This window comes from Rhincodon typus, chromosome 20 (genome assembly GCF_021869965.1).
Source record: "Rhincodon typus isolate 14 chromosome 20, sRhiTyp1.1, whole genome shotgun sequence".
Classification (NCBI taxonomy): domain Eukaryota; kingdom Metazoa; phylum Chordata; class Chondrichthyes; order Orectolobiformes; family Rhincodontidae; genus Rhincodon; species Rhincodon typus.
Genome location: NC_063351.1, coordinates 2,717,777 through 2,736,525, shown reverse-complemented (window position 1 = coordinate 2,736,525; position 18,749 = coordinate 2,717,777). Strand labels below are relative to the sequence as shown.

Below are 18,749 nucleotides of genomic sequence, written 5' to 3'. Positions count from 1 at the left end.
ATCAGTACTTCTGCTGTCAAGAAACCCTGGTCTTTGAAATCCCCCATCTAGTGTACATTGTGTCCTTGCCACCCTCTGTGCTTCCTCCAAACGCTGTTCAATGTGGAGAAGCACTGATTCATCAGCCAAGGGAGGACAGTACGTGGTAATCAGCACGAGGTTTCCATGTCCTTGTCCGACCTGATAACATGAGATTTAATTGTGCCCAGAGTCAGTGTTGACAGCTCCAAGAACAATTCCCTCCTGACTTTATACCATTGTGCTGCCACCTCTGCTGGGTCTGTCCTGCCGGTGGGACAGGATATATCCAGGAATGGTAATGGTGGTGTCTGCAACATTGTCTGTAAGTGAAAATATCAACCAAATATCGAGTCTGAAAGTGAAAGTATGTGAAAATATCTTTAATAAGGAACTTGAAAATATTAAGAAGTCTAGAGTTTCAGCTGGGAAACTTCACAGTTGAATGAACAAAAGGAACGACACATCTCGACTTTGTAATGGCAACTTTCCAAGTAAGATAGCAACGACCAACTTTAATGTTATTTAACATTTAGAATTTAAATAACTGTGTTCAATGGTACAACTTTAAAAAGATCTACATCAAGTGAAAGAGGGGAGGCATTTCAGAAAATGATGATGTAGAAATCGTTCAAAAGTTCTTCTGTAGAAGGTCTGAATTGTAAGGAGAGGCTGGATAGGTTAGGATATTTTGCCCCCTAGGGTGTAGGAGACTGAGAGGTGACTTTATAGAGGTTTATAATATCATGAAGGGTATGGATAAAGTGAATGGCCATTGTCCTTTGTCCAGGTTAGGGGAGTCCAAAACTAGACGGTACAGGTTTAAGGTGAGCAGGGGAAAAAAAACTTAAAAAGGAACCTGAGAGGCAACTTTTTCACACAGAGGGTGGTGCGTATATGGAACGAGCTGCCAGAGGAAGTGGTAGAGACAAGTACAACATTTAAAAGACATTTAGACAGGTACATGGATAGTAGAGGGTTAGAAGGAAATGGGCCAAATGCAGGCAAATAGGACTAGCTCAGTTTAGGAAACTTAGCCAGCATGGACAAGTTGGGCCAAAGGGTCTGTTGCCATGCTGTATGACTCTAAAGGTCAAAAACATCTTAGAAGATGCAATGCTGAACACGCAGGATCAATAAACACCATCAGCAAAATGAAGCAAAGACTAAACAAGCATAATCCAAGTGGATTAACAATTTAACCTAAAGCTAGATAGATAAATAAAGGAAAAGGAGGTTATGCTGATGAGGCCAAATAGTGACTTGGGTAAATGCTGGAATGCAGCATAAACACAGCATTTATTTATTCATTCTGTCATGGGATGTGGGCAAACATTTCTTGCCCATTCCCAATTTCCCTCGAACTGAGTGGCCTACTGGGCAATTTTAGAGTAGAGTAAAATTAAGTCAATCACATGGTTGTCACATGTAGGCCAGATAGGATGCCAGACTTCATTTCCTAAAGGGTATTAGTGAACCAGATGGCTCCTTATGGACAATCGAGATGGCTTCTGGTTACCACTGTTGAATATTAATGGAATTTAAATTCCACCAATTGCTATGGTGGGAGCGAAACCTATTTCCCTACACATTAGTTTGGACCTTTGGATTATCAGCATTACCACTACATTACCATCTCTCTTCAAGAGTAGAGCCCATTTGGATCAATTGTGGACAGGCTTCTGGGCTGCGCAACTCTATGCTTAGTCATCTGCTGTCATCCTTAGCCTTTGATTTCCTGTATTACCTCTCTTTCACGGTTTTAAGTTCCTGGCTTAAATAGTGGACACGTGAGCTAACAGTTAGTTTAAATTGCCAATGATTATTTCCTTTACCATGCCAATGTTGGAGAGTAGTGGAATTTTTCTTAAATTTCTGGCCATTTTAAAATGGAGGCTGGGCTTCTGTACTGAATAGTATCACAGGACTAAGTTGATGCCTCTCTAATCTGCTTTTCAATCACATTAATTCTAAAGTGATTTTTATCAAGCCCTGACTCCATTACATTGTTACTTACTCATCTGGCCGAGAACAATTTATGTTTCTAGACCAAAGTACATTTCTTTATTTTTTCTGGTGACTTCAAACATACCAGCTGGATAATTTAAAGAGTTGCAGTTTTTCAGCAAAATTCAGTTTCACCTGCAATTAAGAGGGTTCTGAAACTGATTTTTAACCATCTTTCTGCATGTGCACACGCAAGTTGAGGTCATGGGCATCTGACCAATTCCACCTTTGCAAGTACATTTACTCCAGAGCTTTAATTGCAGAGGAAACTCGAAGTATCTTCAAACATATAAGTTAGAAGCAGAAGGATGTTATTTGGCCCCTTGTGTTCTCCACCATTCCCTAAGATCATGACTGATTTGTACGCATTTCAATTTCCACATTCTGATCTACAGTTGATACCACTGATTCCTCTGCCTAATAAGAATCTACTGGAGGCCATGCTATGGTGCAGTGGGAGTGTTCCTACCCCTAGAGCGGAAGGCCTGAGTTGAAGTCCCACCTGCTCCAGAGGTGTGCAACAACATCTCTGAACAGGTTGATGAGAAAAATAGGCTAAAAAAATTTAAGAATCGACCTGGGAGTCCTCTTGTGGCACAGTCTGAACCGAGAGTGTAGGTTCATGTCCCATTTGCATCAGAGTTGTGAAATAACATCCCTTAACAAGTTGATTAGAAAAATAGGTTGAAATATATATTTTTAAAAAAAAATCGACCTGGGGCTCTCCTATGCCACTGTGGTAATGTCCCTACCCCTGGACTGGGAGGCCTGGGTTCAAGTCCCACCTGATCCAGAGGTGTGTAACAACAGCTCTAAACAGGTCGATTAGAAAAATAGGTTAAATTAACAAAAAAACTAGCTCTCCCTTAGAAATATTCAGTGGTCCCACCACCCCTGCCCTTTTCATTTGTCCTGCAAAAATGGACAATTTCACATGTTCCCACATTTTATACCATTTGCCAGATCTCTGGCCTCTCACTTATGCAATCTATAACCCTTTATAGCCTCATCATAAAATCAAAAAGTCATTTCACCCATTGTGTCTGCACCAGCTCTTCAAATGAGCACCATTACCCTAGTGTTAATCTCCTGCTTCACACCATACTACTGCACATTATTTCTATCCAAATAATTGTCCAACGTCCTCTTGAATGTATGAATTGAACCTGCCCACATCACACTTCGGGGCAGTGCATTCTATATCTTAACCAGTCACTGTGTGAAAAATAACTTCTCTCACATCATATTTGTTCCACAAGAACACAAGAGCAGGAATAGGCCGTCTGGCCCTTCGAGCCTGCTCCGCCATTCAATAAGATCATGGCTGATCCTTTCGTGGACTCAGATCCACTTACCTGCGTTCTCACCGTATCCCTTAATTCCTTTATTGTTCAAAAAAAATCTACCTTTTTTTTAAAAAGCGTTTTAAAAAGTAGCATCAACTACTTCACTGGGCAAGGAATTCCATAGATTAACAACCCTCTGGGTGAAGAAATTCCTTCTCAGTTCAGTCCTAAATCTGCTCCCTCTAATCTTGAGGATATGCCCTCTTATCCTAGCTTCACCTGCTAGTGGAAACATCCTCTCTACTTCTATCTTATCTATTCCCTTCATAATTTTATATGTTTCTATAAGATCCCCCCTCAATCTTCTGAATTCCAATGAATATAATCCCAATCTACTCAGTCTCTCCTCATAAGCCAACCCTTTGCAAATCATTTTCTGAAGAAGGGTCCCAACCTGAAACATCAGCTTTCCTGTTCCTCTGATGCTACCTGGCCTGCTGTGTTCCTCCAGCTCCACACCTTGTTATCTCAGACTCCAGCATCAGCAGTTCTTACTATCTCATTTTAAACTTATGCTATCTCATTTTTATTCCTCTTATAGATGGGAACAGTTTCCTCCTGTCCACCCAAAGCATTATTAGATGTCCTCTTAAACCTTCTTTTCTCCAAACAGAACAGTCCCACCTCCTTCAATCTCCCTTAATAACTGAAGCCCATCCTCGGAATCATTCCCGTAAACTGCTTCTGTACTCTTCCACATCCTTCCTATAACGTGGCCCCAAAGCCCACAAGTGTACACAATACTTCAGCTGAGGTCTTAACAAGTGTCTTATGCAAGTTTGACACCACCTCCTTGCTCTTGTACTCTACATCCCTATTAATAAATCTATCGATACTGTATGCTTTATTAATTGCTCTCTCCACCTGTTCTGCCACCTTCAATGATCTGTCTACACATACACACACGATCCCTCTGTTTCCACACCCCCTTTTAACTTGTACTCCTTACTTTATAAAATCCGAAACAACTGCGGATGCTGTAAATCAGAAACAGCAACAGAAGTTGCTGGAAAAACTCAGGTCTGGCAGCATCTGTGAAGGAGAAAACAGAGTTAACGTTTCGGATCCGGTGACTCTTCCTCAGAACTTTTTATTTAGTTAAGATTTTAAGTCTGGTGACCCTTTCTTCTAATTTCTCTTCACAGATGCTGCCAGACCTGCCGAGCTTTTCCAGAAACTTCAGTTTTTGCCCCTTATTTTATGTTGTTTTCAATGCTCTTCCTACCAAAATACACCAATGCTTGCTTCTCTGCATTGAACCTCATCTATCGCCTAGCCAAACACTGCACCCATGCGTCCATATCCTTTCGTTTGAGGTTTCTTGTAGTACAGATGTAGTGTCCCTACCTCTGAACTAAGAGACCTGGATTCTCAAATCCCACCTGCTCCACAGAGGTGTGTAATAATATTTCAGAACAGGCTGATTAGAAAATATTTTTCATGTTCTTTTTAAGAGTTCTATGTCCTTTAACAACTTTTCTACCCAGCTTTGTATTATCAGCAAATTTAATAATCAAACCTTCAGTCCCCTCATCCAAGTCATTAAAATAAGTTGTAAAATGTTGCGATCCCAGTACTGATCCATGTGTTTGTTCTCCGTTACCAAGTCAATTTTCAATCATATCAATATATTATCGCCTACACAATGAGCTGTTATTTTTGCAATAGCCTTTGGCGTGGTACCTTATCAAATGCCTCTGGAAATCTAAATAAAGTGCATCCATATAGAGTCATACAGCATGGAAGCAGGCTCTTTGGCCCAACTTGTCCATACCAACCAGGTTTCCCAAAACTGAAGTAATTCCATTTGACTGCGTTTGCCACATATCCCTCTAAACCTTTCCTATCCATGTACCTGCCCAAGTGTCTTTTAAATGTTGTAATTGTATCCACCTCTACCACTTCCTCTGGCAACTCGTTCCACTTACACACCAACCTCTGCATGAAAAGGTTGCCCCTGTCCTTCAGTTTGAGATTCTCCTACCTTGGGGAAAACGATCTTGGCTATTCTCCTTAGCTATGCGCTTGTGATTTTATAACTCTCTCTAAGGTCAATTCCTCAGCCTCCTATGTTCCAAGGATAAAAAGTCCCAGCCTCTCCTTATAACTCAAACCTTCTAGTCTCCGTACCATCCTTATAAATCCTTTTTGCACCCTTTCTAATTTAATAACATCCTTCCTATAGCAGGGCGATCAGAATTGCATGTAGTATTCCAGATGTGGCCATACCAATGTCTTGTACAGCTCTGACTAAAATCAGGACTGCCACTTTTTAATTCTGTTTTGGTATGCAGATGTCACTGGCAAGGTCAATATTTTTTTTTTGCCTATTCTTAATGACCTCTCCAGGCCATTTCAGAGGGGCAGCAAACAGTCATCTAAACTTTAGCGGAGTCTGGAGTCATGCACAGGCCAGACTGGGCAAGGACAGCAGACCTCTCTCCCCAAAGAGCACCAAGCAAACCAAATGGATTTTATGCGATCACCATTGGGCTGACTGGTTTAAAAAACAGCAAATGTCATTGAACTTAAACATTTGCCCTGGTGAGAATCAAACCCTTGATGACCCCGATCAGTATTCATGTTACTTTGCAAAATTATAGAAGTGTGATTATTGTTTGATGGTCTATACATCAATCCTATAAAATATTTCTTACCTTTACTATTTCTTAACTCTATCCAAATTGATTCCACATCTTTATTTACAGAATTAAGGTCATTTGGGGGAGACAATGGCCTAGTGGTATTATCGCTGGACTGTTAATCCAGAGACCCAGGTAATGTTCTGGGGACCTGGGTTCCAATCCCACCATGGCAGCTGGTGGAATTTAAATTCAAAAACAAAAAAAATCTGGAATTAAGAGTCTAATGATGACCATGAATCCATTGCTGGTTGTTGGAAAAACCCATCTGGTTCACTAATGTCCTTTAGGGAAGGAAGCTGCCATCCTTACCTGGCCTGGCCTACATGCGACTCCAGACACACAGCAATGTGGTTGACTCATAACTGCCCTCTGAGCAATTAGGTTTGACGCCCTCATCCCACAGATGAATAGAAAACTAAAATCATGTCCTTCCTCACTCTCCTCTGCCCAAATGAAAACAATCCCAGTCTGCCCAATCTCTCTTCACAACTGAAACTCTTCAGTCCCAGGCAACATCCTGGTAAATCTCCTGTGCACCTGATCCAGTGTTATCACATACCTCCTACAGTGCGGATTCTGGAATTGCACACAACACCATAGCTGTGGCCTAACCAACGTTTTGTACAGTTCAATGTATAACCTCCCTGGTTTTAAACCCTGCCTCAGATAATGTAGGCAAGTATATCATTCATTGTCTTAACCACTTTATCCATCTGTCTTGCTACCTTAAGGGACCACTGCATGATGAAACACCAAGGTCCCTCTGATCCTCAGTGCATCCCACAATCCTGCTATTCATCAATGTATTCCCTTGTCTTCTTTGTCCAAGTGCATCATCTCATTTATCCAATGTGTCTCAGCGCCTGCAGCCTGGCTTCCAGCTCTCAAACTCTAAGCCCAAATATTGTAGACGCTTCCTGGAGGAATACTGGCCTGCATCATACTGGCATCCAGGAGAATCATATCCTGGAATTGCAACACATCACCTGCCCAGCAACTGTTATCATCTTAATTAAGTAACTATTTTCTTAAATATTAAATTAACGCTTTTTCTCTCTATCACTCTTCATTTAAATTTTTGTAATCCAGCCATACCACTCCAGAATGAAATAAGTAAATCATCGTTGATGTCCCTTCTGCTGCTGTTTCTTAATCAATCATAAAATCAGCACTTGAGAGCTTAAAGTTTTAAAAACTTTTTCTAAATTCCAGCACTTTACACACATTCCCAAATAACCATTAAGCGCCACCAACTTTCACCTTTCCAATGATGTCCTTATTTGGTTTATTTCCCTCCCCCCGCCGCTAATCCAAACCTACTTCTAACTTTGATGTGCCAATCCCCATTCAAATTAATACTGTCTCTTCACCCTGTTCTGATATTAGCTGATGCAATTATCATCACTCTTTCAGTTCAGTGGTCACAAACATGAATGGCTATGTCAGACAATTAGTCTCACTAGTCATTATCAGACATGGCTAAACAACATGACACTATCTGGCCACATAGTCCTCTGCCAAAACTGCTCACAAGTGAACCAGTATTAATTGCTGTCTGTGAAGAGAGTTGCAAATTCTTTATACCCTTTGCACAAAGTGCAACACTGCTTGATTCCATCTCCGTCTCTGCACATGTTGCAGAAAACATTAACTTGCCTCTGCGACCTTTAGATTTGACAATCCCAAAATACCCTTGCAGCTTCCGTCATCTAATCCTTTAAATTGGAGGTCATCTGAAACTCTACTGCATGCATCCTAAATTACACTCAGTTACATTCACCCATCAGTCCTGTGCTTGTTTGCTTACTTACATTAGCTTCCAGTTAAATGCCCTGAATTTAAAAATAATGTCCGCTTGGTTTCAAACCCCTCTACAGTCTTAACTTTCCTTACCCTCACAGCAACCTATACCATCCCTAGAACACTCAAGATACATTTGCTTCTCCAATTCAGGGCTTGAGCATCCTGATTATACATATTTCAATATTTGATTTCATTTATTACTGTAAAGTGTACCAAAGCATACCGAAAAGTGCTGACTTACAGGCAGATTGTACTATAAAGTGCATCAGGGTAACAGAACAGAGTTCAGGATAAAATGCTACAGCTGCCGATAAAATATGGAGAGAGATCAATATTGTCAAGCTTAGATGTGAAATTCCATCCCTCCTCTTTACTTCCTTTACAATGCACCTTAAAATCGGTTTAATTTATCTGAATATTGCCTCATTTTGTACTAACTTTGTTTATTAACTCATAGTACAATCTGGAATGCCTCATCATGGTAAAGATGTTTATATAAATGCAACTTATTGTTGATACGTACTTTAAATAAAATGGCATAGAAATAAAGCTCTATAAGTCTTGAAAGGAGAAAGATTGAAGGAACTGATTGGATCAAGTTAAGAACATGATGATACGTAATAGGGGTATGACCAAAGATGCAAGGGCCTGAAATAAAGTTAAGCTACAAGTACAAAATACAACAGCATGAAAACCTTAAATCAGAAGAGGACGCTCAGAAAAAATAAGTATCCTTAAGGCTCTTAAGAAAGATGAAATTCACGAGCATGAAAAGTCACTGCGTATCAAATTATCCCTTTTCTGATGAAGGGTCTAGGCCCGAAACGTCAGCCTCTCTGCTCCTATGATGCTGCTTGGCCTGCTGTGTTCATCCAGCCCTGCACCTTGTTGTCGCGTATCAAATTATGTTTGTTTTAAGTCGTCAACGGGGAGGCCATAAATGATGTCTTCCCTAAATGTCTTCCTTCACCGTAACCCCATTTGTATTACTGATTTTAGTGCAAAATGAGGTGAAATTTGCAGATAGGTAAAAGATTCAGAGCAAGCGAGGGATGGTATTTAAGCCTGAATATTAAAGAGGGGTGTGAACTGGAAGTAATAACTAATACTGAATCAAGCAACACTGTCTCCTAAAATTTAGAAGCAAGCTGATGCCCATTATGAAGAAAGATATCAAAACAGACTAAAGCACACCGATCCAATGGAATAATCAACAATGGGCAAGAGTAAAACTCAATTACCTTTATAATAAAATATCAGAGATTAATAAACACTAACCAAAAGATCAAAGATCAAACCTGACTAACTCCAACCTTTTTTGAAGAAATTATTACTTCAGAGAACTGCAGAAATCATACAATCCCTACAGTGTGGGCCAAATGGCCTATTTCCAAGTTCACACTGACCCTCTGAAGAGCAGCCCACCCACCCCTACCCTATTCCCTAACCCTGCATTTCCTGGGGCCAATCCACCTCGCCTGCACATCCCTGGACACTATGGGCAATTTAGCATGGCCTATCCACCTGACCTGCACATCTTTGGACTATTGGAGGAAACCGGAACACCCGGAGGAAACCCACGCAGACACAGGGAGAACATGCAGACTCCACACAGACAGTTGCCCGAGGCTGGAATCGAACTTGGGTCCCTGGAGCTGAGAGTGAGCAGTGCTAACCACTGCGCCATCGTGCCACCGAATGCATTTCTACAAAAATCTAACCTATAATTCACAGCACAAAAACTCGAACAGCACTGGGCAAAGTCTTCCCACTTGAAAATTCAACTCGTACTGCATAGGGCTGACAAGAATTTGAGAAAAGACTATTATTGACCAACAGAACAACCATTACTTACTTTGTGGCCTCTGAAGGAATCCTTCCAGGAGGATAACTTATCCACTTCTGGATAATTGCATCATTTAATGTGAGTATATGTTTTGATGGATTGGGTAATCTGAAGTCATCTGGTGGAATGGAATTCTTGAAAGGAAAAGCAAAATATTCTGTATATAAATACGCACGGACAGGGCATCTCAGAAATAGCTCAGGAGGTTGATAATAGCTGCTGTTCATGAAACTACAGATCCAACAATTCTGGAACCAGAACAGAATTTTTAAGCTGTGAAAGCCTTCTTACCAGTGTTAAATTTGTCTCAAAGATTTCTTTTTTAATTCTCTCACAGGACATTATTATTTTGTTACTCTTATTTTGTTACTTTCTTCCAGTGCTATATTCCTTATGTAACTATATAGAATCCTTTTCAATGGGATAATTGATTAACATTAATTCTGTTGCAAAGCATTCCACATTCCAATAATTCAGAATAAGTTTCAAATTCTCCCACAGCTGCATCCTTTTTGCTCTGTCCTTTCTAGATTATGTTGCCTCAACTTGGAATTACTTCTCCCAGACACAATTTATTTTTGGAACATGGACTGCCTATCACTTATTCCTAGTAAATCCGTACAGCACCTCATACAGGATTATTAAAATCTTCCAATAATCACTCAAAGCTACAGACACTGTTCCACATGCGACTTTAGTTTTATTGAAACAATGGAGAAACACAATGTAAACGCCAATGTCACTGAGATGAATATGTAAGTATCCTTTCTTGAAGGAATATACCCATGAACAAAAGTGAATCAAATAAAAATCATAAACAGAAATTGCTGGAAAAACTCAGCAGGTCCACCAACAGCTGTGGAGAGAAAGCAGAGTTAAAGTTTTGGGTCCAGTGACCCTCCTTCAGAACATAAATGAGACAAAACTGGCCTACAGGATTGTAAATATGACACCATTGTTTAGGTAAGAGGTAAAGATTAATCCAGGAAACTACAGATCTGTTAGCTTGAAGTCAATAGTGGGAAAACTGAAGGAGGCCACAATATGGGATAAGGTAAAATTCCAACAAACTATGCAGTCAGGAAAGAGATCACATTTCCAGAGTGAGACACAGCCTGAATAAGTATATAGTTCAGGGAATTTGGAAGTAGCGAGGGTGCAGAATTCATTTTTGCTTGCTTTTTTGGTTCATAGTTTGTAAATTCTTTTTACTGGATAAATTGTAACCCAGGATCGGAGGCCCAGCACAAAACAAAGACAACATGGATAAACCGTAAGTTCATTGGTTGGTAATAGCTTCTAATTTGACTATCTATTATAGGTTGCTTTCAGACTGAAGGTAACTAGGGGAAATATTTACAGGTTACAAACTTTAAAAAAAACAGTGGAAATTTTTAAATACCAAATTAAGAACTAAGCAAATAAAATAGAGATGCAGGGCTGGGCAATGTGCTGTACTTGCCTGATGTGGGAGCTGGTGGACCCCACTGTGGTCCATAGTGACCACACCTGTAGCAAGTGTTGGTTGCTTAAGGAACTCCTGCTCAGAGTTAATGAGCTGGAGTCAGAGCTTCAAACACCACGATACATCATGGAAGGGGAAGAGTTTCCTGGACACAGTTTCAGGAGATAGTCACTGGATTAACTACCTCAAATTCAGTCAGTGTGAGAGGCAGGTAGAGGAATCCAGGAGGTATTGCTGCAGGAGCCTCAGCCCTTGAGCTTATCTAACAGGTCTGAGATTTTTGCTCCCTTTGTGGATGAGAGCAGGGGCTGAAGGGAGGATGAGCAAAATGACTGTAGCACTGTGGTACAGGGAGCTGTTGAAGAAGGGGGAGAAAACAGAAATGCAGTTGTAATCAGGGACAGTATAGTCAGGGGAATAGACTTTGTTTCTGGTAGTCAGAATCAGGAACCCTGAAGGCTGTGTTGCCTGCCTGGTGTCCAGGTTTAGGATATCGAATCCAAGCTGTAGAGGAACTTGGAGTGGGGGTGGAACAATCCAGTTGTCCTGGTCCACATAGGTACCAACAATATAGGTAGAAAGACCAAAAGGGTTCTGAGGAGGGAATATGAGCAGCTAGGGGCTAAATTAGAAAGATAAAACGAAAAATAATCTCTGAATTAGTACCTGAGCCATGAGCTAATTGGCACAAGTGAACTAGATTAAAGTTGGGGGGGGGGGCGTGATTTGGATATTAATGGAAAAAGTTAAAAGTGAGGGCAGCTTAGTGGAGGTTATGGCAGTTTCCAGAACAAGTAGTAGGATAGAGAGTATGGAAAGACTCAGGATTCTAACTCCAGGCACAGCAGATAAGAGAAAAATTATGAAAACATCAGAAATCACATGACACCAGGTTATAGTCCATCTGGTTTATTTGAAAACACAAGCTTGCTGAGCCTTACTCCTCCTTCAGGTGTTAGTGAGGACAGTATCGGACACACAATTTATAAGTACAAGATCAAAGGGTCACACCACTGATGGGGATGTATTAAACAAACCTAAGATACTATTAAATCTTGAATTATTTAGAAGGTTTTAATTGATTAATGTACATGTAAATCCCCAAATTCCTTTGAAGTCACTGTCCTGTGAGAACTAAAGGTTTTATCAGTGTAAAAAAAAGTGACATTTTAGGTCAGTCAATGCATGTTAGGTGTGAGGCCTTGCTTAGAACCTGTTTGTGTTTTGTTTTGGAGTCAGACTGGTTTTATTTCTAAAGTAGAAATTTATAAAATGCCACATCGACTGACTATAAATTGTGTGCTTTATGAACAAAATAGAATGTATCTGCAAATACAAATTCACCCATAGATTTATGTGCGCACATGTGTGAGAGCGAGAGTGTGTATGTATGAGAGAGGATCTGTGAGAGAGCGCGCGCGCGCGAGAGAGTGTGTTTGTGTGAGCGAGTGTGTGTATGTATGCGTGTGCGTGCGCACGCACGTGTGTATAGCGCAGTGGGGTCACCTGTAGTGCAACATGAACCCAAGATCCCGGTTGAGGCCGTCCTCACGGGTACCAAACTATCAGTGGAAGCCAAGTCATTGAGTGTATTGAAGACAGGGACAGATAACTTCTTAATTAGTAAGGAGATCATGGTTTACAGGGAGAAGGCAGGAGAATCGGGTAGAGAAGCATATCAACTATGATCGAATGGTGGAGCAGGCTTGTTGGATCAAATGGCCTAATTCCGCTCCTATATCTTATGGCTAACACTTCAAGAAAAATAAGTTAATGCTAGATCATCAACACAGCTTGTCAAGGGCAGGTCATGTCCGACAGGTTTGATTGAGTTTTTTGATGAGGTGACACAGGCAATGGATGAGGACAGTGCTGTGGATGTCATATATTTGGATTTTCAAAAAGCATTTGCTATGGTGCCATGTGGCAGGTTGCTTAGCAAATTAGAAATGTTTGGGATTGATGGGTCCTTGGGGCAGCATGGATTAGAAAGTTGGCTAAAAGACAGGAAATGAAACTAGGTATAGATGGGTATTTCTCAGATTGGAGACAAGTCGTAAGTAGTGTTCCTCAGGGATCGGTGTTGGGACCCTTGCTATTTCTGATTTACACAGATGATTTGGAGATGGGTGTTGAATGCAAAAGTCTCTAAATTTGCAGATATACTCAGCTTGGGAGAATCGTAAATTGTGAGAACAATGCTGAGTGACTTCAGAGGGACACGGACACTATGTTGGCCAAATAGGCAGACAATTAGCAGATGAATTTCAATGCACAGAAATGAGAAGTAATGTATTTTGGTGGAAGAAACACAGAGACAATTCATGCTCAATAGTACAACTTTGCGGGGAGTACAGGAGCAGAGGGGACCACAGGGTTCAAAACATTAAAAACAACAAAAAAAGTAGTACAGCACAGGAACAGGCCCATCAGCCCTCCAACCCTCTGCTTATCATCATGCCCTAACTAATTGAAAAAACAAACCTGCCCTTATTTGGTCCGTACCCTTTATTCCTTCCCTAATCATGTAACCATTCAGACGCCTCTTAAATATTGCCAATGTGCTCGCTTCCACCAACTCTTTTGGCAGTACGTTCCAGGCTCCTACCATTCTCTGTGTGAAAAACTTCTCTTACACATCTCCATTTTCTGAAGAAGGGTCCCGACCCGAAACGTCAGCTTTCCTGTTCTTCTGATGCTGCCTGGCCTGCTGTGTTCCTCCAGCTCCACACCTTGTTATCTCTTAAACTTTCCCGCTCTCACCTTGAACCTGTGTCCCCTCATAATTGAAACTTCAATTCTAGGAAAAAGCATCTGATTATCCAACTTATCTATGCCTCTCATAATTTTGTAGACCTCTTATTAGGTCTCTCATCCACCGTCTTTCTAGTGAAAACGGTCCTAGTCTTCTTAACCTTTCCTCACAGCAAACATCCTCAAGACCTGGCAACATCCTGGTGAATCTTCTCTGTACCCTCTCCAAGGCTTCTACGTCCTTTTAGTAATGTGGCGACCAAAACTGCACACAATACTCCAATGCGGCCTAACATGAGTTTTATGTAGATGCAACATGGTTTTCCCACTCTTGTACTCCATGCCACGGCCAGTGAAGGAAAGCATGCCATATGCCGTCTTAAACACCTTGGCCATCTGTGTTGCCACTTTTGGGGAACTGTGGACTTGCATGCCAAGATCCTTTTGAATGTTAATGTTCCTAAGGGTTCTGCCATTTACAGTATAATTCACATCTAAATTTAATCCTCCAAAATACATCACTTCGCTTTTGTTGGGATTAAACTCCATCGGCCATTTCTGTGCCCAAGTTGTCAATCTATCTATACCCTGTTGTATCCTTTCACAATCGTTGGCACTATCAGCAAGTCCACCAATCTTCGCGTCATCTGCAAACTTGCTAACTAGACCACCCACATTTTCTCCAGATCATTTATATATACTACAAACAACAGAGGACCTAAGACTGATCCCTGTGGAACACCACTAGTTACCAGTCTCCATTCTGAAAAACACCCTTCCACCGTTACCCTTTGTCTTCTATGACCAAGCCAGCCCACCCCGAATCCTATGTGATTTTAGTTTTTGTACCAATCTGCCCTTTGGGACTTTATCAAATGCCTTACTAAAGTCTACCTAAACTACATCACAGCTCTTCCTTCATCAATTATCTTTAACACCTCTTCAAAAAATTCGATCAGGTTCGATCATTCCCCGTACAACACCATCTGCCTGTCACTAATTAGTCCATTTTCTTCCAAATGTGTATATATCCTGTCCCTCAGTATCTTCTCCAAGAGTTTCCCCACCACAGACATCAGGCTCACAGGCCTACAATTTCCTGAATTATGCCTGCTTCCTTTCTTAAACAAAGGAACAACACTGGCTAATCTCCAGTCCTGTGGAACTTTGCCTGCGGTCAAAGGGGATGGGAAGATATCTGCTAATGCCCCAGCTATTTCGTCCCTTACCTCTCACAGTAACCTGGAATAGATCCCATCTGATCCTAGGGACTTGTCTACCTTAATACAATTTAGGATACCCAAAACTTCCTCCTTTAACATACTGACATTCTCTAGAGTATTCACACACTCATCCCTGACCTCAACATCAGTCACGTCCTTCTCCTTGGTGAATATCGAAACGAAGTACTTATTAAGAATCTCCTCCACTTACTGTGGCTCCATGTATAACTTGCGTGCTTTGTCCTTGAGTGGGGCTACTCTTTCCCTTGCTACCCTCTTTCTTCTAATATATGCATAAAAAGCCTTGGGATTCTCCTTGACCCTTTTAGCCTTCCTAATTCCACACTTAAGTTCCTTCCTACTTTGTCTATACTCCTCAATGGCTTCATCAATTTGTAGCCGCCTAGACCTGTCGTATGCTTCCTTTTTCCTTTTGACTAAGCTTACAATTTCCCTTGTCGTCCATGGCTCCCGAATCCTGCCATTCCTATCCTTCAGTTTTGCAGGGACATGCACGTCCTGCACGTTAATCAACTGGTCTTTAAAAGACTCCCACATGCCAAATGTAGATTTGCCCTCAAATAACTGCTCCCAATCCACATTTACAACACAATGTGGAGCTGGAGGAGCACAGCAGGCCAGGCAGCAGAGGAGCAGAAAAGTTGACGTTTTCGGTTTGGACCCTTCTTCAGAAGCTTCTGCAGTTCTTGCTATCAAAAAACTACATTCCCCAGTTCCTGTCTAATTTGGATGTAATTGGCCCTTGCCCAACTAAGCACCCTCACCCAAGGGCCACTCATGTCCTTGTCTATGACTACTCAAAATCTTATTGAGTTAAGGTCACTAAGCCCAATCGATCACCTGTCCTGGCTCATTCCCTAGTAGCAAGTCTAATATGGCCTCCTCTCTGGTTAGATTGTCAACATATTGACCCAAAAAGTCCTCCTGGACACATCTAACAAATTGCTCTCCATCCCAGCCCCTGGATCTAAGGGAGTCCCTGTCAATAAGAGGAAAGTTGAAGTCACCCACCACAATTACCCTGCTTTTTTCAAACCTTTCCAGGGTCTGACTACATATGTGCTCCTCTGTCTCCTGTAGGGTGTTGGGAAGTCTATTGAAAACGCCCAACATTGTGATTTCTCCCTTCCTCTCCCGGAGCTCCACCCATAATGCCTCACTGCAAGATCTCTCCAATGTATCCTCCCTCAACACAGTTGTGATGTGATCCCTAATCAGCAATGCAACTCCCCACCCCTTTTGTTTCCCTTTCTGTACCATCTAAAACAGCGATGTCCTGGAATGTTAAGCTGCCAGTCCTGTCCCTCCTCTAACCATGTCTCCGTAATGGTAATAACATAACAATTCCATGCAGTAATCCAAATCTCTTAGTTCATCTGTCTTACCTGTTATACTTCTTGCATTGAAGTAAATGCACTCCAGATCTCCACTCCCTCCGAGCCCCGCAACTTCTCTCTGCCTGCTCTTACTCTGTGCTATGCATACCTTAGTCTCTCTTTTGTCCCCAGTCCCTGCACCTACTAGCCTGTTGTTCTGGTTCCTACACCCCTGCCACACTAGTTTAAACCCTCTCAATGAGCTCTAGCAAACCTCCCACCAGGATACTGGTGCCCCTCCAGTTCAGGTACAACCCATCCTTCTTGCACAGGTCCCATCTTCCCCAGATGACATCCCAATGATCCATATATCTAAAGTCCTCCCTCCTACACCAACTCTGTAGCTACGTATTCAACAATACTCTCTCTCTGTTCCTAGCTTCACTCGCCCGTGGTGTGGATAGTAATTCTGAAATTACTATCCTGGTAGTCCTGCTTTTTAGCTCCCTACCCAAGTCCCTGAATTGTCTTCGCAGGACCTCTACCTATCTATGTCATTTGTGCCAATGTGGACAATGACTTCTGTCTGTTTTCCCTCCCATTACAGGACGTCCAGTACCTGCTCAGAGACCCTGGCATCAGGGAGGCAACACACCATCCTAAAGTCTCATTCACAGCCTCAGACACGTCTATCTGTGCCCCTGACTATCGACTCACCTACCACTACCACGCGCCTGGACTTTACCCCACCCTACTCTACAGCAGAACCAGTTGTGGTGCCACAGGTCTGACTGCTGCTTGTACGATCTCCTTAGAGGCTCTACCTTCCAACAGTATCCAAAACGGTATACCTGTTTGAGAGGGGAACAGCCACAGGAGACTCCTGCACTACCTACCTGCCTCTCCTGGTGGTCACCTATCTATCTGTCTGGACCTCTGGTGTGTCTACCTCCCTTAAGCTGGTATCTATCACACTCTTGGCCCCCTGTAGGCACCGCAGTGTGCATGATTCTCTGAAAGTGGCCAAGTTGAAACAGTTGTTAAGATGGCTTATAGGATCCTTGGATTTATGAACAGAGGTGTTAAGTATAAAGGGAAAGAAATGAGGCTACACTATAAATCAGCAGTCAGACTTTGTCTGGAGTACTGTATTCAATTCTGGGTGTGTTGTTTAAGGAAGAATGTTAAAGCCCTGAAGAAAGTGCAAAGGAGATTCTAGAATGATACCAGCAATGAGGGATTTCAGATACAAGGAAAGATTAGAGAAATTGGGCTTATTCTCTTTGGAGTAGAGAAGATTAAGGGGTGGCTGTATTGAGGCATTCAAAATTATAAACAATTTTGACAGGGTAAAAGGATGATACTGTTTTTGCATTTGTTGGTTTGTCACTATCTAGGGAGTCACAGTTTCAAGATTGTCAGCGAGAGAGGAAGGAGTGAGGTGAGGAAAAACATCTTTATTCAGAGAGTTCTCAGGATTTGGAATATGCTGCTTGGGAGAATGATGGAGGTGAATTCCATAGGTGGTTTCAAAAAGAGAGCTGCCGACATATTTTAAAGATGTATTTAGTGTTACAGAGACAGGGTTGTTAATTGGGACTAGCTGGGAAGCTCTTTCTGGAGCCAGGATGGACCTGATGGGTCAAATAGCCTCCTTCTGTACTGTAAAATTCTATGATTCAGTTAAAAAAAATTCTGAAGAAGGGTCCCGACCGAAACATCAACTTTCCTGCTCCTCTGATGCTGCCTGACCTGCTGTGCTCCTCCAGCTCCACACTGTTATCTAGGCAAGATGACCATGCAGTTTTATCTTATAAGATTGCACGGTACTATGTCCAGTCATCACAAAGGTTCTCATAGATAAGTGCCAATACACAATCTTATTCCACAGTAACCTGGAACAATGGTTCAAAAAGTGCTGAATAGTTAAAGGACCACTCTCAGGTGTTCTGATGCATCTCGATCTGTAGATCAGCTTTTGCCAGCCTCAGGAACACATGCAAAAACAATCATCTTGTAGAGTTCTAACTCGCTTGGCATTCATACCTTGTTTGGTATAAATGTCCCGGATCTACCAGTTTTCCTAACTTTCTGTAGTTTGTATTTATATATCCTTCTTACAAATCTCCTATTCCTGTCAGATTGACGTTAGCAAATATTAATATATCAGTTAGTTGAGTTGTGAAGAATAAAAAGTGCAGCCTTCAGATGGAGCACGGTGAAGTGGACAAAGTGAGGAGTGAATAACTGAAAGAGCGCGCGAGAGCGAGTGTGTGCACGAGAGACACAGAGAAAGAGAGAGAGA

The 18,749-nt window shown here is 41.8% G+C and overlaps 1 protein-coding gene across 4 annotated transcripts in view; it reads right to left on the bottom strand.

Annotated features, from left to right (window-relative positions):
- Window positions 1-18,749, bottom strand: part of herc4 (HECT and RLD domain containing E3 ubiquitin protein ligase 4) — a 91,686-nt gene that overhangs the window by 49,688 nt on the left and 23,249 nt on the right. For all 4 annotated transcript variants that reach the window (XR_007264264.1, XM_048608711.1, XM_048608712.1 and 1 more), the window contains exon 9: window positions 9,675-9,799. Coding sequence is in view for 3 of the 4 variants with exons in the window: in XM_048608711.1 (XP_048464668.1) it covers window positions 9,675-9,799 (125 nt within the window). In the remaining variant the exon portion in view is untranslated. The remainder of the gene's footprint in view (window positions 1-9,674; window positions 9,800-18,749) is intronic.